Genomic DNA, 23,139 nt, shown 5'->3' with positions numbered 1-23,139 from the left:
GGGTATCACTTACACTAGAGGAACCAGGAACATTAACCACATGCATTTCCCTGCCGCCGGCATGGGAGGCGGGGCACGGGGGGATGCCGATGCCTCACCGCGGCGGCCAAGACCGTCAGCCCCGATGCTGGGTTACAGCGGGGTGCCCCCCCCCTCTGTTTGAGACTGCACACAGGGAATCACAGAATCAACCAGGTTGGAAAAGACCTTCAAGATCATCCAGTCCAACCTATCACCCAACACCATCTAATCAACTAAACCAAGGCACCAAGTGCCTCATCCAGTCTTATTTTAAACACTTCAGGGACAGTGACTCCACCACCTCCCCAGGCAGCACATTCCAATGACCAATCTCTGCTTTCTGTGAAGAATTTCTTCCTAACACCCACCCTAAACCTCCGCTGGCGCAGCTTGAGACTGTGTCCTCTTGTTCTGGTGCTGGTTGCCTGGGAGAAGAGACCAATCCCCACCTGGCTACAACCTCCCCTCAGGTAGTTGTAGACAGCAATGAGGTCTCCCCTGAGCCTCCTCCAGGCTGAACACCCCCAGCTCCCTCAGCCTCTCCTCATAGGGCTGTGCTCCAGACCCCTCCCCAGCCTTGTGCTCCAGACCCCTCACCTGCTTTCTTGCCCTTCTCTGGACAGTTTAAAGCAACTCAACATCTTTCTTGAGTTGAAGGGCCCAGAACTGGACGCAGTAGAACTGGAAGATCAGGGTGGAGAGGGCCCCTTCTCTAGGGTGCTTTAGGAAGGGTACCAGGCTGGGCAGCATGGGTGGGTGCCAGCCCCACCACCGTCCTGGGCCAGCTTGAATGACCCACGCTGCAGCCTGGCCGCCTGCCTACTGTCACAAAGGAGCTTCCTTTCCAGTTTATTTTCAGCAGCTGAGATATTATTAACTGCCAAGGCACAGCCTCTGCTCTCACCCACCCTCGCTTTTTGCCTAAATCGCGTTGTTTTCACCCCCCTCCTTCATCACCGTGGCAAGGCTGCTGGCTTGGTTCTGGTGCTGCCAGGGTACCGGCCACGTCCTGGCTGCTCTTGAGGAACGGCGGCAGGGGAGGGCACGGAGGAGCCAAGAGACCTGATGCTGCATGGGGCTTGGCGGAGGGAGCGCAGCGTCGCGCAGGATTTCCGCTCTCTGCCTTTGGATTAGCCCCTTGGGTTGGGCTTTTTGTTTGTTTGTTTATTTATTTAATTTTAAAAACTTCTTCTTTTAAGTAAAACAGCATCCTGGGTGTTGCTGGCTGCCTCCTTGTCTGCAGGTGGTTTTTGTTTTGTGTTTTTTGGTGGTGGTTTTTTTTTTTAGTTTTTATTTTGTATTTTTAAAAATTGCATCATTCTTTTCACTTTTTTCTTTCTTTTTTAATTCCTCTCCCTCTCCTCTCCCCCCCTTCTTTCCCTTCTTATCCCCTTCCCCCCTCCCCCATTTCCTCCCCTTTTCTCCTTTTTCTCCCCTTTTCCCCCCTTCCCCCCTTTCACCCCCTTTCTCCCCCTTTCCCTCCCTTTTCTGCCCCTTCCCCCCCTCCCCCCCTCCACCCTTCCTTTCCCTCTCCTTTCCCCCCTTCACCTCCCTTTCCTCCCTTTCTCTCCCTTTTCCTCCCTTTTCTGCCCCTCCCCCCCCATCCACCCTTCCTCTCCCTCTCCTTCCCCCTTTCCCCCGCTTTTCCCCCCTTTCTCCCCCTTTTCCTCCCTTTTCTGCCCCTTCCACCCTTCCTCTCCTTCTCCTTTCCCCCTTCTTTCCCATCTTCTCCCCTTCCCCCTCCCCCCATTTTTCCCCCTTTCCTCCTTTTTCTCCCGTTTTCCACCCTCCCCACCTTTCTCCCCCTTTCTCTCCCTTTTCCGCCCCTTTTTCTCCCCTTTTTCCCTCTTCCTCCTCCTTCCTCCCTTGCCCCCCTTCTCCCCCTTCCCCCTCATGTTTCTCCCTTGTTTCCCCCTTTTTCCCCCCTTTTCCTTCCCCTTTCCCCCCTTCTTTCCCACCACTTTCCCCCCTTTTCTCCCCGTTTGTTTTTTCTCCCATTTTTTTGCTCCTTTTTCTTTTTGCTTCCTTTTTGCCTCATTTTCCTCCCTCTTTTTATTAATTTTTGCCTAACTTCTATTTCTTTCAGTGTAAGAAAAGAGCCTTTCTGGGCAAGCACTGCAGGGATTTTCCATCCCCATCCAGGGGAAGGGTGGGGGCTCACATCCCTTGTGCAGAGACCTGCCGTGAGAGTCGCCCTTGGGGAGATCTTTGCCGATGGGCTCAAATCCTTGGGTCCCAAAAAAAGGTTTTTCCAGGGTTTTCTGTGCTACTGGGGATGTGACGTGGTGTTTGCTCACAGGCAGCCCTTCTCTTCTCTTGCTTTTCTTACTTTTTTTTTTTCTTTTTTTGGTATTTTCCCCTTGGTTTTCCCCCCTCCCCTCTCTCGGGTAGCCATTTAAATATGTGATGATAACTTTCACCCTGTTAATTAACAGGAAACATTGGGACAAGACAGGAAATTACATCAGTCTTTTATGAGGAAAGAGCCAAGAGGAGAAAAAAATACAAGAAAACATAGTTATTAGTGAAAGGAAAGAAAGTGCCAACAGAGGAGGAGAAAGAAAGGGAAAAAGCCCCATCCCATTGGGCCCTGCTTTTCTCAGGGAGGCTGCTCCAGGAGTTGATTTTATTGTGTCAAAGAGTAATTGACTGGCAGGGTCACCTTTGCTTGAGCACAACTCTTGAGCTTCTCAAGGAATCTTTGCTGCCTTTTTTTTTTTTTTTTTTAATTTCATGCCTTTTCTCAGCTTCCTTCCACAAACTGTGAGGCCTAGGAAGCTCTTGGCCAGGAGACTAATTTTGGTTTGGCTGCTCAACCCTTCAAATTGGTCCCCACCCAGTGTCATTATCTTGGTTTTAACTTGCAAGGGAAAAAAAAAAAAAAAAGAAAAAGTAAAAAACACCCTGTAAGAGCTGGCTCAGCCCTTCTCTACCCTTTTCACCTCACTGCATAAGAAACCTCCCAGCTTCAGCTCCCCCAGTTGAGTTGTGCTAGCAACACTGAAGCACCATAGGGTAGCTGCAGCAGGAGATCCTGGTGGTGTGCTCAGTGTTGGTCTTCCATGTGTAATGGTGGGTATTCAGGTCTGTGATTCTTCCTCATCCTTCCTCAGGGATGCATGAAGTAAGATGACCAATGGGGTGGTTGCAGGAGATCCCAGTGATGCTCCTCCATGTGCAGTGGTGGGTACTTGGCTCTGTGATTCTTCCTTCATCCTCCCTGAGGGATGGACAAGATGCTTGGTGAGGTCGTTGCGGGAGGCTCCCAGTGATGCTCCTCTGCGTACTATGTAGCAAGTATCTGGCTCTGTGATCCTTCCTCATCCTCCCTTGGGGATGATGTAAAATGTCCAGTGGAGTGGTTGCAGGAGGTCCTTGGTAATCCTTCTCCATTTGTGATGGCATCTACACAGCTCTGTAGTCCTTCCTCATTCTCCCTTAGAATGAAGAAGATGCCCAGTGGGGTGATTACAGGAGGTTGCAGTGATGCTTCTCTGACTGTGGTGGTGGCTACCCAGCTTTGTGGTCCTTCCTCATCCTCCACCAGGGATGAGAAAGATGCTTGGTGGGGGTCATTACCAGAGGTCTTAGTGATGTTTTTGGGGATGCTTCTTCATCTGACTCATCCGTGTAGGTTGACTATATTTAATATACTCATTTATGTAGTGCATGTTACATATCTGGTGCCATAAAATACATGTATAGGTTGAATAGCTTTTGTTTGAAGAGCCACCAAAATGGCACCACTAGGAGCTGGCTTTGCACTGGAGAAACTTGGGTCTTGGGAAGATGGTGAAGGTTCAGACATCCATTGCCCTTAACACTGGGGATGTTGTCTCTGGATCCAGCAATTGTTGGTGATGGATTGCATGGATGCTAAAAATTGCTGGGCATCACCACCAAGGAGGAGCTCCTTCTGCAGCAGATGATGCAGAATAACACCAGAGGGGTTGTGTGTCTGCAAGGTGAAGTTTTCAGCAGGAAAAATAGTCAAGAAATTAAAGGGTGATGTGCAGTGCAGCTCACCCACGCAGGACAGGTGTGGGTGACCCTTGTGGCTGGGCTCCAGCGGCACCTTCCTGGGCAGAGCGGATGGAGTAAATAACTCCATAAAATCATCCTTCAAGCAGGAATCAAATAGCAGGAGTTTTATTTGGAAAAGGACTTGGGAGCCTGAAGTTACATCACTGCGTTTGAACTGATGAATTCATTTTCTTTGGAAGCCAGGCTGAGACTTCTAGCACATTAGGAGGAACAAACTCATAAATCTTCATACATGGAGGCCCATAGTTTTCCTGTTCTGTGTCACAGCCCGGCGTGGAACACGTATCCCAAGTGTCAGGAGCATGAAGCCTTGACACACCTGACATGTGGCATCAGGGGTCTTTTCTGGAGAAGCCAGCATGCTGCTAGGTCTTGGTGATACCCAGATCCCCTGGGTTTTGCCTCCATGTGAGGATGCTCCTGTGTCTTGGTGATACCCAAAGCCCCTGGGATTTTCCTCTATGAGAGCATGCTACTGAGTCTCGATGATGCTCAGATCCCCTGGGTTTTGCTCCCGTGGGAGGAAGCTGCTGGGTCTTGGTGATGTCCAAATACCCTGGGCCTTGCCAGGTTTTGGTGTCAACCAAATATACCCTGATTTGGAGAGATCTTGCAGAGTCTCAATGGCACCCAAATGCCATCGGCTTTGTCCCTGAGGGAAGATGCTGCTGGGTTTTCGTGATGCAGCTGGGTATTGGTTAGGCTGCTGGGTCTTGGTGATGTCCAAATTCCCTGGGCTTTTCCTCTATGGAAGGAAGCTGCTGGGTCTTGGTGATGTCCAAATTCCCTGGGCTTTTCCTCTATGGAAGGAAGCTCCTGGGTCTTGGTGATGTCCAAATTCCCTGGGCTTTTCCTCTATGGAAGGAAGCTCCTGGGTCTTGGTGATGCTGTTTCTTGGTGATGCTGTTTCTTGGTGATGCCCACATCCTGGGCTTTGCCCCCACAGAATGCTGTTGGCTGGGTCTCTGGGATACTCAACTCCCTTGGGCTTTGTCTCCACAGAAGGATGCTGCTGCATCTCAGCAGTGTCCCTGCCTGGGACACAGCTTTGCCATTGCCATTGAGAGCAGGATGGGATGAGCACGGGGAACTTTTTGGCTGGGTTCTGGGGTGCTTTGGGTTTTTTTATTTTGTTGTTGTTGTTTAATCTTAAGTGCTGCCAGCCTGCCCCGTTTTATAGCCTGGGGCAAACTTCTGCCTGCCTCCCGTCTGTGAAAGTGGGGTGCCAGCTCCAGCGGAGCGCCGGGAGGGTTAATTACTTAATGAACGTAATATTCTCTATAATTGCTGAGCGTTATTAATCCAGAGCAAAGTGGAGAGGCAAGGGGGGTGGAGAAGAGGGGTTGTGTACGTGGCCAGGCTTGTGTGAACTCCCCATCCCAACACCCATCACCGGGCTGTCCATCCTTGGCCCTTTTTTCCCCCCAACCTCCACACTCCGTGGGCAGAGAGGGGTCGGTGGGGTTGGTGCCGTCGGTCGTTCGGTCTGTGCCGTCGGTCCGTCCCTGGGCGGTGACCCTGCCCCTCCAGCCAGCGTGCTTCGCCGCCTGCTCTTAGGAATAGGCGTGATTAGATTATGAAGGCAGACAGAAGTAATGATTAACTTTTTCAGTCTGCATGCTGTCTCCAGTCTGGCGCTGGGTGTTTTTTTTTCCCCCCCCTAAGTAGGGCCCTGGCCCCGCGTCGACAGGGTATTAGGTTGTAAAGAAAGCCAGGAGGAATGAAGGCAAAGGGAGGGAGGGGGGAAGGAGGGGAGGGAAGGCAGGGGGCGGGGGAAGAGAGCCTTTTCCATCAGATCCGGGACTGGAATTTATTGGCAGGAATGCAGTAAATGCTCCAAATGCCAGCCCAGCTAAACAGTTTTCATAATTGTTACGGAGCGCTGCACGACGAGTGTGAAAAGGACTTTTGTTCCAGCCTGCTTTTCTGCTTTTTTCCCAGTGAGGGATGCAGCTCTGGGAAAGGGGAGCTGGAGGAAGTGGTCTCTCCCCCTTTTTTTTTTTTTTTTTTTTCTTTTTTTTTTATTTCCCCCCCCCTCTTCTAAGGGGGAAAAAACCCCCACATATTTACATCTATTTTGAGTCTTTGGGGAGAATTTGAGGTTGATGTGCTGCAAGGAGAGGTTTTTGGTTGTGGGTTTTTTTTTTTTTTGTGCTGAGAGCAGTGGTGATGCTGTTGTGTGTTCATGGAATGCAGTTTGGGGAGGCAGGAAGAAAAATACAAAGCCCTAACACACATCTGTGTATTAGGTATCTGTTTGGAAATCCTAGACTGCTCTGCTTCAGGTTTTATGGAGGTCTTTACAAGGTTTTTCACGTGTAACCCACATAGCTACATGTTGTCAGTGGAGAGTTGTGGCTTTTCCTGGGGGATGTATCTGCCCTCTCTGGGGCATCACTGGGTACTGGTTGAACTCCCCCCCCTCCCTTCCAGCTTGATTTTTCAAGTGCAAAAGTGTTTTAAAGTCTCCATCTTCTAAAACCAAGTGGTGGCTGCATTGAGTGGGACTGTGACCCCAGGGCTGGAATGGCCTCTGATGGCTTCAGCATCCATGTTGGTGTCTTATCCCCATGCTGGAAAGGTAACGTTTCACAGGAGCCTCCAGCACAACCCAAGCCAGGAGAGAGATTTTGGCAAGCTCATCTTCAGGTCTGATTTGCATTGTTGTAAATCAGGAGCCCTTTGTGTGCTGGTTTCTGCTTCTTAGAAGGTTTCTGGTTGATACCTGGGCTGGGTATGGGTGGAGAAAGGGGTGTGTCTTGTTAGCTGGGGAGGACAGGCTTGCTCATCTGCAGGAGTTGGGGCTATATCAACCCTGAGTGGCTTGGTCCCATGGCAGCATCTCATGAAGGCTGGCTTAGGCTTCCTGGCTTTTCCAGAGGATTCTCTGGGCCTGATGGTCATAAAAATGCAATTATTCCACGTTGCTATCAAGGCAGGGAAGGAGGATGGAGGGTGCATGGGGCTGTGAAACATCTTCCAACGTTTCCTGAGCCAACAAGTCCTCCCAGGACATCCCCCACCAGCACAGAGCAGAAGAACAACAACAGGGATCTGTGCAGCAAAAAAAATCCAGGATTTTGGGGAGTTTTCCATGTGGAGCTGCACACCCATGGGGTCTTTAAAAAACCCCATGGATGTTGGCAGCACCCCTCTGGAAGGATCAGCCTTCTGGAAACATCCCTTTGTCCCAACCCCCCGACCTGCTTGGAGCTTGGGGAAGGGATTCCCGTCCTACTGCTTTTTTTTGAAACGAGGGAAAAGTTTTCCCACACCTTTGAGGAGCGCAGAAAGGAGAGGCAGATAAAGAAGGCTCTTTAAATTAAAACTTCAAAAAATAATTAGACTGACTGTATACTAAACAACAGCAAAGAGGCCCATTTACTGTAAATATTATGAATGGATTTGGCTGGCTTCTCCATCCCCACCCTTCCTCTAAGGCTTTTCTCTGAGCTGAGTCGAAATTCGGCCTTCAGACAGCGCAGTACTCTATAATTTGCATGGCTGATGAGGACTGAAGCCTGGTACAGAGGAAACTGGAGTCAGCTGGCTCCTCTCTAACCACTGGAGACAGCCAGACAGGCATTTTTGGTGTGTGCCTGCGTCACTTTACCACCTCCCCCCTCTCCCTCTTTGTAGCTGCAGCCTTGCTTGGCTTTTAAAGAGAAATGGGCACAAAGAAAAGGTTCTTCTCTTCTCGAGTCATTTTAAGCCATGGTAATTGATTAATCACCGTAATTAGACAGTAGCAGTGACTAATAGGATGTTTATGAATCGAATTTCTGGTTTGGTGGACTCCATGAACTCAGCAGTTTCACTTTGGTTCTTTCTTAGCCGTCCTTTGATGCCCATCAGGGAGCTGGGCTTCCTTCTCATCCGTGTATTGATCACCCTGTATGATCTCTCCTGGGCCAGCCTTGGTGTTCACCATCCTGGTGCCCATTCTTGAGGCTTTATAGGCCTGCAACAACACACTTGCAATGACCCTTTCTCAGCTGGCTTTCTTGCTTTTCTGTCCCATCTTTGAATTAACCCTCAGAGGTCAGGCCTGAATTCCAGGTTGGGAGGAAGTTGACTCCAGGGTCCACCTAAGCTGGAGTGGGAACTTCAGGGGATGTCCTTGGGGATCAGTCATCTCTACCACTGTCTAACTTGACCTTGTTCTGGTGCTGATTTCACAAGAGGGTTTCCCAGCCATGGTGAAGTAAGTTCTCGTGTGGGCCACCAGGGAACTGAGCGGAACACTCCCAAGCCTGTAGGTTGCCTCTAACATGATCCTGAACCAAAGCCTTGTTCAGGAACACTGGAAAGCCCAGACTCCTTCCCTTTGATGGCTTCTGACTTTTTTATATTTTCTTTTTTTTAATCCTCTGTGTCACCATCAGAAAGTTTTAAATCTTGGGGCAGCATCTCAGCTTCTGGACAACCATCCCCCCCAGCAAACTGAGATCGTGGAGGGGGAAAACTCAGGTGGTGGACGTTTTATTTTTCACACCAAGGCTGGGGGGTGCTAAGGAGCCACTGAAGTGATGGGGTGGGCAACTTGCTAATAAACTAAAGAAATAATCTTAAGGCTCTTTAGCCTGCATGTCTGGTGTATGTGCTGAGTAATAAGAGCTGCCTAATTAGACATAGACACAAATTTATGGTCTAGCCTGTCAATCCGTGGATTAAGGACTCCATAAGTACCTACTGACACGATGGGCTGTAATGGCTCCTAAAGAGATGTTATGGTCTATCATGTCAATAATCCACAGATTAAGGGCTCCCTAAGTAGGTGTTGACGTGACCAGGCCTGTCCTAACTCTTTGGGGGCTCTTGGGTTGGCGCCAAGAGCCCCGAGATGGTTGGGCTCTTGGGACTCCACAAGCCATCTTCTGAGGGGTGGCATCCCTGCCATAGGGAAGGGTTTATTTTCTCTGCAAACAGCAGAAGCTTAGCAGATGACCGTCCTCTAAATTAGCTTTTCAGCCATTAAAGCAGGGGGGAAGGGGGAGGTGGGAAGGGGGTGAGGAAGCTGAAGCTGCCTAGCTCTTGTGTGCAGGCAGATATAAAAGAGTTGGGGCAAACATGGCCATGGGTGGTGTCTCCAGGCTGCCCACAAAACTCCACTCAAGGCACAAAGACCCTTTTCTGCAGCAGGATGGATCCTTTAATTTGGATTTTTGGTTTTTTAAGTTTTGGGTTGGGTTTTTTATTTTTTGGGGTTTTTTTAAAGTTTGCTTTTGCTTTAGGGCTGTGAAGAATTTTTCCTGGGTGTTTTTTTGCTTGTTTGTTCCCCCCGCCCAAGTATCCTGTCAATCACCAGAAAGACTAGAAAGGAATTAAAATCTCTTTTTTTTTTGGTGCCTATTTTTCTTTGCTTTGGTGAGCTGTGTGGCTGCATGTCATGCTCCCATGTTCTCCTCACCTGGTCCCTTCTCAAGGAAGAGTTCATGGATGTGTTGTTTTTTTTTTTTTTCCCTGAGATCCTTCAATTAAGAACAAGGGCAGTTTCCAGTGACAAAAAGGGAGGGGAAAAAAATCACAAGCAGAGCACCCTGAGGACCCTCCAGAAGTGCAGCAAGCCACAAAAACTAGCAGAGTTTGTGCCTCCACCTCTGCCATCCCAACGAGCAGGAGAAGATGGGTGCCTGGCTCTGCCCTGGGTTCACAGATGCCGCTTAAGGTCAGCCAAGGGAGATTAGCGGGCGTGAGACACGCTGAGCTTGGTCTCAGTCCTGGCCCCAGCCAGACGGCACATTGTGCTGACACCAGGCCAGCCAGTTGTGTGTGTGGGGATTTTTTTCCCCCCCCAAGCACAGATGCCCTCTGCCTGTGCTGACGTGTACAGGAGGAAGGACCAGAGAGAGGTTTCATCTGCCCATCCGCGGTGTCTGCGTCCCTCCTGTTCCAGCAGAAATCTGCTTCCTGGGAAGCCAGGCAGGGGGAATCTCATCACCCCTCCCAGGTCTCTTTGCTGCCCCAAGAGCTCACAGATGGGTCTCTTAGGGTCCTTCTAGGAGAGGTCCCTAAGACCTAAGTTTTTCTTGGTGGGACATGGACATGAATTTATCTGTTGCCTTGATCTCTTTGTGTTGTGTTACTGAAGGTGTGTGTGCAGTGTCATCCTTGCAGGTGGCCCAGGTGAAGGTGGCCACCAAACCTGAGCAACCTGGTCTGGTGGAAGATCTCCCCATGCTCACTGCAAGGTGGGGGGTGGAATAGATGAGCTTAGAGGAAGGTCCCTTCCAACTCAAACCATTTTGTGAGGCTATGGAAATGAGGAGACTTTTTGTTAGCAGTTCAGGGTAGATACAGTGCATCAGAGTTGGGTTTTGGTCGGAAATCCAACCCCAGGGATCAAAAAGGAATGAGGGGAGAGGAGGGGGATGTGATAGTGAGAATTTTAGGAAGAGCATGAGAAGATGCTTTGGGTCAAAGCTGCTCTTAAAAAAAACCAAAAAATATATGTGTATATATAATGCATATGAAAAATACAAGTACGTAGTTTGAGCCACTTCCACAGTTGGATAATTTCATTTGAGTCTAATCCTGATATCACTGAGGAAAGATCCAATTACAGGCATTTAAGAACCTCATCAGGAACACAGTTGTATTCCCATTTTCAGTTATTATCACGGATATCAGTGACAATTCAGATAGCTCTTGACTAGCTCAAGATGGGAGTAATGCCAGCGGGTGAGATACAGCTCAGTGTGTGCTAAACTTGCTGTTTTCTTTAGGGGTTGGCTGATTACAGGAAAACCTTTAGCTATGTCAAAACAATACAAAGCAAAACAAAAGATCCCCAACCCACCTCCCCTCTACAGTCATGAACTTGGCAATAGGACGAGGCGGGGATCCAAAAGCTGGCCAGGAGCTGTGTTGATTTTTCGCTGGGTTTTGGGGATTTTTTTATTATTATTATTCTTAATTCAATTTTGCTGAAACATTTTGGTTCTTCCTTGAGTGGAAAAAAAAAAAAAAAAGCACTTTTTCTTCCCAAACTCTTCATAAAATTTCCCAGAGCTTAGAGATAAAAGGTACAGATGACATGGTTTCATCATCTTAAAAGTGTTCATGTGTGAAGGAGAAAAGCCACATCAGAAATTTCCTACCCCTTCCCCAGGTGACGTGACACCTGAGTCCTCCTTGGGACAACCAAGCTTGGGGCCATGACTGATGAATTTGAGTGTTCCCATGGTGTGAATCATCTCCCATACCCACCTTATCTGGACCCTCCTTGGTTTCAGCAGCTCTTAGGTTTTTGGAGGTTATAGCTCTGATGTCCTGACCTCCAGGATTTCTGTGTGGGTGTAGCATTTTCTTCAGCATCCCTCCCTGGAGCAGGATGATGTCCTGAGCACATGAGCAGCCTCTGTACACTCAAAAAAAACAGAGAAGCCTTCACTGTAGCCTTTTATTGAGCAGTTTGGGATGGGATTTGATGGTTTTGAGGGTCAAGGCAGATAGTGGGAGACTTGTGGTCTCTAGGGTTGGGTGGGAAGTAGCTGAGGTGATGCATTTGGGAGGACACACCTGCACTGAGGGATTCATAGAGGAATGCACTGGCAGAAATCAGGGCAGCCTTTTAGGAGGGTGTGGAAAAAAGCAGGGAAAAAAAGGTTTTCAATGGGTGAATGACATGGTTGTGCTGAGGCTTCATCATTCTCCCCACCAAACATCCAGAAAACATCAGCATCCACACCAAACACCCCAAAAACTGCAGGGTGCCTTAATTTCTCCCCTTCCTGTAGAAATGTGCTCTGCTTCAGATGGCTGTTCTCATTTAAACCCAACTATAAGTGACTGATACAACTAATTTCTCTACATTCCTGAGGGCAGCTTCACTTTTATTTTCAGTTATTTCTGTTTTATTTTGTTTCTCAAGAAGCTTGCACAATGGGAAGGGAGGGGCAGAGCTTGAGGGGAGCCCCATGGCAGGCTGTCGTGCAAACCATGGAACCAACAGGGGGGATGCTTAATTAACAAAATAATAGCATGGATGTTTATAGCATGAAACATGAACATTGTTTGCTGGAATATGGGAACTCTCCCAGTTTGCTGGGAGTTTTCCAGGCATTTAGAAATGGATGCATTTTTTGCTCCAAGGAGCTCATAAAAATTGTGCTTTCCACTCGAAACCAGAATCCCAGGGCATTTCTCGACCCTCTCTGGGCTGCTGACAGGAGCTTTATGTGGCTCCAGATTTCTCAGGATGTGGGGGTTTTGTGTTGAGTTTCTGGCAGGTAGAGATGGGTGATGGGTCCAGGTGAACTTCAGCAGGGGCATTTGAATCATGGTCATTGCAGCCAAAAAAGTCTCTAAGGGAAAAAAAAACCCTCCATCTCTGTTGCACACTGTGGCAAGGGACAAGGAGCAGTGGGTATAAACTGCAGCGCAGGAGGTTCCACCTCAACATGAGGAGGAACTTCTTCTCTGTGAGGGTCACAGAGCCCTGGAGCAGGCTGCCCAGAGAGGTTGTGGAGTCTTCTTCTCTGGAGACTTTCCAGCCCTGTCTGGATGTGTTCCCGTGTGACCTGTGCTGGATGCTATGGTCCTGCTCTGGCAGGGGGGTTGGACTGGATGATCTCCTGAGGTCCCTTCCAAACCCTAACATCCTGTGATCCCTGTGGGAAGCATCTCAGCAGTGTCATTTTTTTCCTCTTCTCCTGGCGCTGCCACCCAGGTGATGCCACTGGTTCTTCCCAGCCCTTTTCCTGGTGCATGCCAGAAGCGGGGAGGCTCCACCAGGATCCCAACAGCCATGAAAAGCAGCTTTGGTGGTGGCTGGCAGGGAGGCCTGATCCTGTTTATCCAAGCTCCAGCCTTAGGTTCTGGTGGCTTTTTGACTAGACACCCAGTCAACAGCCAAAGCCCGTGAAGGGAAGAGGCTCTGGCATATTTATGCTGTGTGCTGGCACTGGCTCCTCTCAAACACAAAAAAACTATCCCAGATTACCTAAGACTTGTCCTTGAGGTCTGGTCACCCCATGTCATTGAGAAACCTAGTGGAATCCCATTCATGAACTTCCAGCCCTCCATAAAGGTCTGTTCATTCATAGCCAAGGCAGCTTGCCTTTTTTTTTTTTTCCTTTCCCTAATGTGCTGGCAATTAAATAACTCTTTGTAAGAGGCAAGGAGCTGCTTGTTAAGTGGTCTTCACTAATGCAACCATAAATATCAGGTGAAAAAGTCATCTTTTTTTTTTTTTTTTTTTTGTCCCCCCACTCCCTACCTCCTCCTGAAAGGGATGCTTTTATGTTCAAATAAATAAAACCTTACAGGAATTGCAGCAGGGGTCAATGGATGGTGCCCCCAAAACTCCCTCAGCTGCTGTAAAACAAAACCCAAGGAGCTCTGAGCATCACTGGCAAGGCAGTTGGTGGGTAGGGTGTGGCAGAGGGGGGAAATAGGTGGTCAGAGATAGGGATGGATTCAGGAGCATCATCCTCCTGGATCTAGGAGCATCTCCCCCACCCCACATTCAGGGTCTTTATCCCACTGGATGCAGGAGCAGCATCTTCCTGTTCTAAGAGCATCATATCCCCTCCCACCAGATTCAGGACCATTGCTCTCTGGATTCAGGAGCATTTCCCCCCACTACCACCCTTGGATCCAAGAAGCATTATGCCTGTGGATCTAGGAGTACCCTTGCCCTGGACCCAGGAACATCTCCGTTCCTGAACCTAGGAGCATTTCCCCTGCCTAGACCCAGGAGCATCATCCCCCTGGATCTAGGAGCATCTGCCCACCCCAGCCCAGATCCAGGAGCATTGTCCCTGACTGGATCCAGGAGCATCATCCCCCCAGACCCAGAAGTAACTCCCACCCTGGATCCAGGAGCATCATGCACCCCCACCATGCTCCCCTGGGATTCAGGAGCATCCATCCCCCAGATTCAGAAGAATCATCCTAGAGCATCCCCCTCCACGATTCTTCTGTCTCCTGGACACACCCTCCACACCACCCCAGACTCAGATTCCTTTATTTCTTGGGTGGGGGGAAGCACCATCCTGGGGGGTGTTTCTTGCCCCACTGTGGGAGCACACTTGGCTGGGGGGCACCCCATTTAGGTTAGGGAGGAGGTAACCCAAGCCACCCACCCCATCCCATCCCACCCTCAGTCCCTCATGTGGTGCCAGTTTTCAGCAGGATATTAAATTATCCTTAACAAAAGACTTGGGAGGCACCAAAAAGGGGGAGGTGGAAGGACAAACCTCAGTGGCTGGTGTTCCAGGGAACACCCCTCCACTGCCAGAACCCCCCCGTCCACACTTTTCACCCAGGAGTGAGGGTCCCTTTTTTGGGGCTTACACAGTTAGGCCCAATTTTAGTAGCTGCCTCCAGCGACTGGAGAAATACTTTCCTTGCTGGCAGAGAAATGAGGAAATTAAAAGTGTGTGGCTTGGGCTTTTTTATTTATTTTTTCTTAAAAGCACAGTGCAGGGCTTGAAGCACAACTCAGAGAGGGGAGAAACACCCCCCCACACACACCCTTGCACTGGGGATAAAAGTTGATTAATAGCAGAAAAATAAAGAGGGGAAGAGAAGGGAGCAGGCAGTGTGCTGCTGCCATTGCTCCTGCTGGGGTGGTTTTGGAGGGCTGCTGAGGTGATGCAGGGAGGGATTTTGTGCCACTAGTACAGATTAGAGGCTGACCTGCTGGAAAGCAGCTCAGTGAAAAAGGACCTTGGAGTGCTGTGCACAGTAGGTTACCCGTGGGACAGAAATGTGCCCCTTGGGCCAGTCTCTTTCCACGGGTGCCCTGTGATGGGACATGGGGCAACAGGCTCAAACTGGAACCCAGGAAGTTCCACCTCAACATGAGGAGAAACCTGATCCAGTGTAAAGTGTCCCTGCCCATGTCAGGGGGGAGTGGAAATAGATGATCCTTGAGGCTCCTTCCAACCCTGACAATTCTGTGATTCTTTACTGTGAGAGTGCTGGAGCCCTGGAGCAGACTGCCCAGAGAGGTGGTGGAATCTCTGGAGACTTTCAAGATCTATCTGGATGCATTCCTGTGTGACCTGCCCTGTGTGACCCTGCTTTGTCGGGGGGGTTGGTCTGAATGATCTCCAGATATCCCTTCCAACCTCTACCATTCTATGATTGTGTGATTTGGGGGTGCTGGGGTCACCACCATCCCTGGTCCTGTAGCTGCTTCCATGGTGCAAGGGATTATTTTGGTAGCACTTTAGCTAACTCACGTTCCCAGCTTGGGATTTTTTTAACCTTTTTTTGTTTCTTTGGTGGTTGTGGTTTTTTTTTTTTTTTTTGGTTGTTTGTTTCTGTTTTGTGGTGTTGTTTTTGTTTGTGGTTTGTATGTTTGCCTGTTTGTTTTGCCCTTTATTTGTTTGTTTGTTTTCTAACTCAGTTACAAAGAATCGTTACCAGGCCTTGACATGCCCACTGTGGCTGGAAGGAATTACCTGCTGCTAGGGATTCTCCATCAGGACAAGGGTCTTTCTAACATTTCTCAGCTCCACCACCCCTTGCTCTTTTCTCCAACATCATCTGGGACTGAATTTCTGGGTGTTCTGGGCTGGCTCTAGGCTACTTCTTAACAAGCATACAGTTTTTGGTCCCTGCCCTGCTGCTGTTTGGTGGCTTTTTCCACAGATCAGGGCTTCTTCCAACATCTCCATCCCCTCCATCACCCAGGCTCTGCCTATAGGCAGGGAAAACCCTCATGAACTAGAGCAGGGGAGCCCTTCTTCCCTCCTAGTCCCCATGGGATGACCTTCATTGTGGTTTTCTTAGTAGTATCTCATATTTTTCTTTTTGTGTATGTGCACCATAGATAGCTATTTGTGGAACTAGATCTACAAATAAGGGTTTTAGAGATTAGGTCTTGCTGATGGCTACTGGCTGGAGCATTTCATCTCTGCTGTGGGCATTGAAGGTGATTTCTAGTCATGGTTAAGGTGGGGGATGGCTGTGGGCCATCAGGTGGTTTTCAAGCCACTTCTGAAGGTGCATGTGTTGATGTAGGAGCTGTAACTCCAAGCAGAGCTAGGCATTGAAGCAACATGGGAATCTCCCAAAACTGGGTCAATTTAAGTGGTGGCCTGAACAGATGAATTTTGGAGGCTACGGGTATGCTAGCCACAAGTAAGAAGTGTTAGGACAAGAGGAAGCAGTCTCCAGTTGTGCCAGGGGAGGTTTAGGTTGGACATAAGAAGAAACTTCTTTCCTGAAGGGGATCTCAAATGCTGGAACAGGCTCTCCAGGGAGGTGACTGAATCCCCATCCGTGGAGGTGTTTAAAAGACACAGAGATGTGGTGCTGAGGGACGTGGTTCAGCACTGTGGACTCAGAGAATGGTTGGACTGGACGATCTTAAAGGTCTTTCCAACCTAGGCAGTTCTATGCTGTGGCCATTGGTGTGTGCATGGAGAGCATGAGATGGGCAAAAAAGGACCTGTGAACATTCACAGAGTCACAGAATGTTAGAGGTTGGAAGGAACCCCCAGAGTTCCTGCCAGTCCAACCCCCATGCCAGATCAGGATCACTCAGGGGAGTCTGCACAGGAAAGCATCCAGGTGAGTTTGGAAAGTCTCTTAGAGAAGGAGACTCCACAACCCCTCTGGGCAGCCTGCTCCAGGGCTCTGTCACCCTCACTGTAAAGAAGTTTCTCCTCATGTTGAGGTGAAACCTTCTCTGTTCAAGCTTGTATCCATTGTTCCTTGTCTTATCGCTGTGCACCACCCAAAAGAGCCTGGCCCCCTCCACTTGCCTCCCGCCCCTCAGTATTGATAGACATTGATCAGATCCCCTCTCAGTCTTCTCTTCCCCACACTAAACAGCCCCAGGGCTCTCAGTCTCCCCTCACAGGGGAGATGCTCAATCTCCTAATCATCCTCATGGCTCTCTGTTGGACTCTCTCCAGCAGGTCTCTCTCTCTCTCTTGACCCAGGGAGCCCAAAACTGGACACAGTATTGCAGGTGTGGTGCCACCAGGGCAGAGTAGAGGAGGAGAAGAACCTGACTTTTGGGTTGTATTACCCACACCGTTGCTTAATCTCTCCTTTCCTTCCTCCTTTTTTTGTCCCTCCTGCAGATTCCCGAGTCCTTCAGGAGCCGGGGGATCGGTCACACTGGTGCGTGGTGGCATACTGGGAAGAGAAGACGCGCGTGGGTCGGCTGTACTCTGTCCAAGAGCCCTCCCTGGATATCTTCTATGATCTACCTCAGGGGAATGGTTTCTGCCTCGGACAGCTCAACTCTGACAACAAAAGCCAGCTGGTGCAGAAGGTGCGCAGCAAGATCGGCTACGGCATCCAGCTCACCAAGGAGGCGGACGGCGTCTGGGTGTACAACCGCAGCAGCTACCCCATCTTCATCAAGTCGGCCACACTGGACAACCCCGACTCCAGGACGCTGCTGGTCCACAAGGTGTTCCCAGGCTTCTCCATCAAGGCTTTCGACTACGAGAAGGCCTACAGCTTGCAGAGACCCAACGACCACGAGTTCATGCAGCAGCCGTGGACCGGGTTTACCGTTCAGATCAGCTTCGTGAAGGGCTGGGGCCAGTGCTACACCAGACAGTTCATCAGCAGCTGCCCGTGCTGGTTGGAGGTTATTTTTAATAACCAATGACGCGAGGCGGCGTGAACTCATGACATTTGTACTACTTTGCTGCTATTATTTCCTTCTGAGTGCTTTGCTTTTTCATGCAAACTTTTTTTTTTCCATAATTTAGATTTTTTTAACTTTATTTTTCTTTTATTGCATTTTATCTTATTTTTATTTGATTTTATTTTTATTTGATTTTATTTTTACTTGATTTTATTTTTATTTGATTTTATTTCGATTTTTTATTGTATTTTCATTTTATTGCATTTTATCTTATTTTTGTTTGATTTTATTTTAATTTGATTTTATTTCGATTTTTATTTTATTTTAATTTATTGTGTTTTCATTTTATTGCATTTTATCTTATTTTTTATTTTTATCTTATTTTTATCTTAATTTGATTTTTATTTTTTTTATTTGATTTTATTGTATTTTTATTTTATTGCATTTTAGCTTATTTTTTATTTTATCTTATTTTTAGTTTTTGTCTTATTTTTGTTTGATTTTTATTTGTTTTAATTTGATTTTATTGTATTTTTCTTTTATTGCATTTTATCTTATTTTTTATTTTTATCTTTTTATTTTATTTTTATTTGAGTTTATTGTAGTTTATCTTATTTTTGTTTTATTTTTATTTGGTTTTATTGTATTTTATTTTTATTTGAGTGTATACTTTTGTTTGGTTTCATTTTGTCTCTTTGATTTCATTTTGTTATCATTTGGGTTACCCTCTTCTTTCTTTGTTTCAAGAAACTGCTTGTGGAAATACTTCTTTCTCTCTTTCTTTCTTTCTTTCCTTCTTTCTTTCTTTCTCTCTTTCTTTCTTTCTTTCTTTCTTTCTTTCTTTCTTTCTTTCTTTCTTTCTTTCTTTCTTTCTTTCTTTCTTTCTTTCTTTCTTTCTTTCTTTCTTTCTTTCTTTCTTTCTTTCTTTCTTTCTTTCCTTTCTTTCTTTCCTTTCTTTCTTTCTTTTCTTTCTTTCTTTCTTTCTTTCTTTTCTTTCTTTTCTTCCTTCCTTCTTTCCTTCTTTCTTTCCTTCTTCTCATCTTTCTTTTTATCTCCTTTCTGCCCGCCCACCCCAGTTATTTTGATAACTATTTTTGTTTGCTTGTTTTTTTGTGTTCTGTCTGTTTGTTTAGTTGTTTCTTTTTTGGTTTTTTTGTGGTTCTTTTATTTGTTTGCTTGTTTGTTTGTTTTTTTAAATGTGTGAATGACCAACAACACTCAGAAGGGCAAGAGAAGGGTGCAGGGGGGATGGATCGCATACGGTAATTATTTCGTGCCTCTAAGAAAGGTTATCCTGTGTGATCATTTGGTGTGGAAGCCTCTTGGCTCCACACCGTAAGCTCCTTCTCTTGGATAAAGCAACAAGATACCTGCATTTTTTTATGCACCACCAGCCGTCCTCGGCGACGGTGACACCAAGACCCCTTCCCCAGCGGTGCTGACCCCACCGAAGGACGGTGCAGAGCCTTCCCAACTGGGTCTTTCCCCTCACCCCCTTTCTAATGTTTAATTGTTTCTTATTGCTGGGTTCACATCTTGTCTCACTGTGTTCATCCTTCCACTGCTTGATTTTCTTTATTATTTTTATTTTTTTGTTTTGTTTTTCTTTGGGTGGTCATGGAGTGATGGAAGGGGAGTAAAAACAAAAACAAAACAACGAAACAAAACAGCAGCAGAGAAACCTCATGCATGGCCCTTCCCTCCCTCACTTGGTAATTTGAGATGAGGAGATGGGAAAGCAAAAACCTAAGCCTAAAAAAAAAAAAAAAAAACACAAAAAAAAACAAAAAAACACAAAAAAAAACAAAAAAAAAAACCAACTCAACCCCAAAACCCAACGAAACAAAGTTAAAAACAAACGGGAAAACAAGAGAAAAAAAAAGTGTTTAGGGTAGGTGGTCTGTTGTAACCTGCTTAGGTTATCCCAGTACCATCCTACCTGGAAATGCAGTTTTGCTTTTCATTTCTTCTTGAATTCATACACAAGTATGATCCTTTTACACTGTTCTTAGCTCAATGAGCATGTTTAGACCTTAACATAAGCTATTTTTCTAAAAGATATAGAGGTTTAAAATGAACAAGAGAAGCATTCTCATTGGAAAAAATTCAGTGCTTTGGGAATAAAACACACACACACACCACCCCCGCCCACACACACACACACATACCCCACACACATACACCCCCCCACGAGTTTAAAACAACAGCAACAAGAAAAAAAGACTCCTTAAAAAAAAAAACCAAACTAAAAAAACCCACACAAACAACAACAAAAAAACCCTGGAGATTTATTAAAGAAAAGTTAAAAAAAATAGTGTATTTTATGTTATATATAAATATATTATTACTTGTAAATACAAAGACGTTTTATAAGCATCATTATTTATGTATTGTGCAATGTGTATAAACAACAAAAAAGAAAAAAAATAAGGAAGATGCACTTTGCTTTAATATAAATGCAAATAACAAAAATGCCAAATTAAGAAAATAAAAACAAAAGAACCACAGAGAAAAAAAAAGAGCGAAAAAAACCCTGACAAAAACAGAAAAAAAAAATACACAAACAAAAGACCACAAGATTGCTGTTTTTTTGGTTTTTTCTTCTTTTTGTTCTTTTTTTTTTTTTCCTAAGGGTGGTTATCATCCAGATGAATGTTTTTTCTAAAGGAGTTTTATGTTCCATTAAAAAAATTAAAAAATAAAACCATACACTTGATCCCAGGCTGTGCTGAGTGGCTTTTTTTAGTGGGGAGGATGAGGCAGGCAGGAGACCTGCTTCTTTAAAGTTAACTCCCATATGGGGATCAGTGGTGGGGACACCCAGCTTAGCTAACCCTGTGTGGGACTTGCTCTTCAGCTTTGGGCTCCATTGGCTGCCCATGGCTCTGGGTTGCATAGCTTGGATGTACCCAAGCAGCCCAACTCTGGGGAGCTGATGGGATCTGGGTGGCTTGCCTGGCCTGGATGTACCCAAGCAGCCCAACTCTGGGGAGCTGATGGGATCTGGGTGGCTTGCCTGGCTTGGATGTACCCAAGCAGCCCAACTCTGGGGAGTTGATGGGGTCTGGGTGGCTTGCCTGGCCTGGATGTACCCAAGCAGCCCAACTCTGGGGAGCTGATGGGGTCTGGGTGGCTTGCCTGGCCTGGATGTACCCAAGCAGCCCAACTCTGGGGAGCTGATGGGGTCTGGGTGGCTTGCCTGGCCTGGATGTACCCAAGAAACCCAACTCTGGGGAGCTGATGGGATCTGGGTGGCTTGCCTGGCCTGGATGTACCCAAGCAGCCCAACCCTGGGGAGCTGATGGGGTCTGGGTGGCTTGCCTGGCCTGGATGTACCCAAGCAGCCCAACTCTGGGGAGCTGATGGGGTCTGGGTGGCTTGCCTGGCCTGGATGTACCCAAGCAGCCCAACCCTGGGGAGCTGATGGGATCTGGGTGGCTTGCCTGGCCCGGCTGTACCCAAGAAACCCAACTCTGGGGAGCTGATGGGATCTGGGTGGCTTGCCTGGCCTGGATGTACCCAAGCAGCCCAACTCTGGGGAGCTGATGGGGTCTGGGTGGCTTGCCTGGCCTGGATGTACCCAAGCAGCCCAACTCTGGGGAGCTGATGGGGTCTGGGTGGCTTGCCTGGCCTGGATGTACCCAAGCAGCCCAACTCTGGGGAGCTGATGGGGTCTGGGTGGCTTGCCTGGCCTGGATGTACCCAAGCAGCCCAACTCTGGGGAGCTGATGGGGTCTGGGTGGCTTGCCTGGCCTGGATGTACCCAAGAAACCCAACTCTGGGGAGCTGATGGGATCTGGGTGGCTTGCCTGGCCTGGATGTACCCAAGCAGCCCAACTCTGGGGAGCTGATGGGGTCTGGGTGGCTTGCCTGGCCTGGATGTACCCAAGAAACCCAACTCTGGGGAGCTGATGGGATCTGGGTGGCTTGCCTGGCTTGGATGTACCCAAGCAGCCCAACTCTGGGGAGCTGATGGGATCTGGGTGGCTTGCCTGGCCTGGATGTACCCAAGCAGCCCAACTCTGGGGAGCTGATGGGGTCTGGGTGGCTTGCCTGGCCTGGATGTACCCAAGCAGCCCAACCCTGGGGAGCTGATGGGATCTGGGTGGCTTGCCTGGCCTGGATGTACCCAAGCAGCCCAACTCTGGGGAGCTGATGGGGTCTGGGTGGCTTGCCTGGCCTGGATGTACCCAAGCAGCCCAACCCTGGGGAGCTGATGGGATCTGGGTGGCTTGCCTGGCCTGGATGTACCCAAGAAACCCAACTCTGGGGAGCTGATGGGGTCTGGGTGGCTTGCCTGGCCTGGATGTACCCAAGCAGCCCAACTCTGGGGAGCTGATGGGATCTGGGTGGCTTGCCTGGCCTGGATGTACCCAAGAAACCCAACTCTGGGGAGCTGATGGGATCTGGGTGGCTTGCCTGGCCTGGATGTACCCAAGCAGCCCAACTCTGGGGAGCTGATGGGGTGTGGGTGGCTTGCCTGGCCTGGATGTACCCAAGCAGCCCAACTCTGGGGAGCTGATGGGGTCTGGGTGGCTTGCCTGGCCTGGATGTACCCAAGCAGCCCAACTCTGGGGAGCTGATGGGGTCTGGGTGGCTTGCCTGGCCTGGATGTACCCAAGCAGCCCAACCCTGGGGAGCTGATGGGATCTGGGTGGCTTGCCTGGCCTGGATGTACCCAAGAAACCCAACTCTGGGGAGCTGATGGGATCTGGGTGGCTTGCCTGGCCTGGATGTACCCAAGAAACCCAACTCTGGGGAGCTGATGGGGTCTGGGTGGCTTGCCTGGCCTGGATGTACCCAAGCAGCCCAACCCTGGGGAGCTGATGGGGTCTGGGTGGCTTGCCTGGCCTGGATGTACCCAAGCAGCCCAACTCTGGGGAGCTGATGGGGTCTGGGTGGCTTGCCTGGCCTGGATGTACCCAAGCAGCCCAACTCTGGGGAGCTGATGGGGTCTGGGTGGCTTGCCTGGCCTGGATGTACCCAAGCAGCCCAACTCTGGGGAGCTGATGGGATCTGGGTGTGTTACACAGGGCAGCCCATCTTGGGTCATAGAATGATAGAATCAGTCAGGGTTGGAAGGGACCACAAGGATCATCTAGTTCCAACCCCCCTGCCATGGGCAGGGACACCTCACACTAGCGCAGGCTGGCCAGAGCCACACAATGTACCCAACCAGCCCAAATCCTGGGGGAGCTGATTGGATATGGGTGGTTTGCACAGGGCTGCCCAGCTTGGATGTACCCAATCAGCCCAAATCTGGAGGAAATGATGGAATCTGGTTGGATTGCTTGGTTCATATGTACCCAACCTGCCCAAATCTGGGGGAAAAGATGGAATCTAGTTGGGTTGCTATCTTGAATGTACCCTACCAGCCCAACCCTGGAGGAGCAGATGGATCTGGCTGGGTAGCCCAGGGCTCACCATCTTGGATGTACCAGCAGTGATGTACCCAGCCCAGAGGGGTTGATTATCTGAGACAGAGCATTTAGTTTGCCCTGAGTTGGATT

General features: G+C 48.6%; 1 protein-coding gene across 2 annotated transcripts in view; it reads left to right on the top strand.

Annotated features, from left to right (window-relative positions):
- SMAD7 (SMAD family member 7) overlaps positions 1 to 17,650 on the top strand; it is a 32,303-nt gene extending 14,653 nt beyond the window's left edge. For both annotated transcript variants that reach the window (XM_054397758.1, XM_054397756.1), the window contains exon 4: positions 17,112 to 17,650. In XM_054397758.1, the coding sequence (XP_054253733.1) occupies positions 17,112 to 17,650 (539 nt within the window). The remainder of the gene's footprint in view (positions 1 to 17,111) is intronic.
- Positions 17,651 to 23,139: the final 5,489 nt, after the last annotated feature.

Source organism: Indicator indicator, chromosome Z (assembly GCF_027791375.1).
Source record: "Indicator indicator isolate 239-I01 chromosome Z, UM_Iind_1.1, whole genome shotgun sequence".
Taxonomy (NCBI): Eukaryota; Metazoa; Chordata; class Aves; order Piciformes; family Indicatoridae; genus Indicator; species Indicator indicator.
Note: the sequence above shows the minus strand (reverse complement) of the source record. Positions and strands in the feature narration are given on the sequence as shown.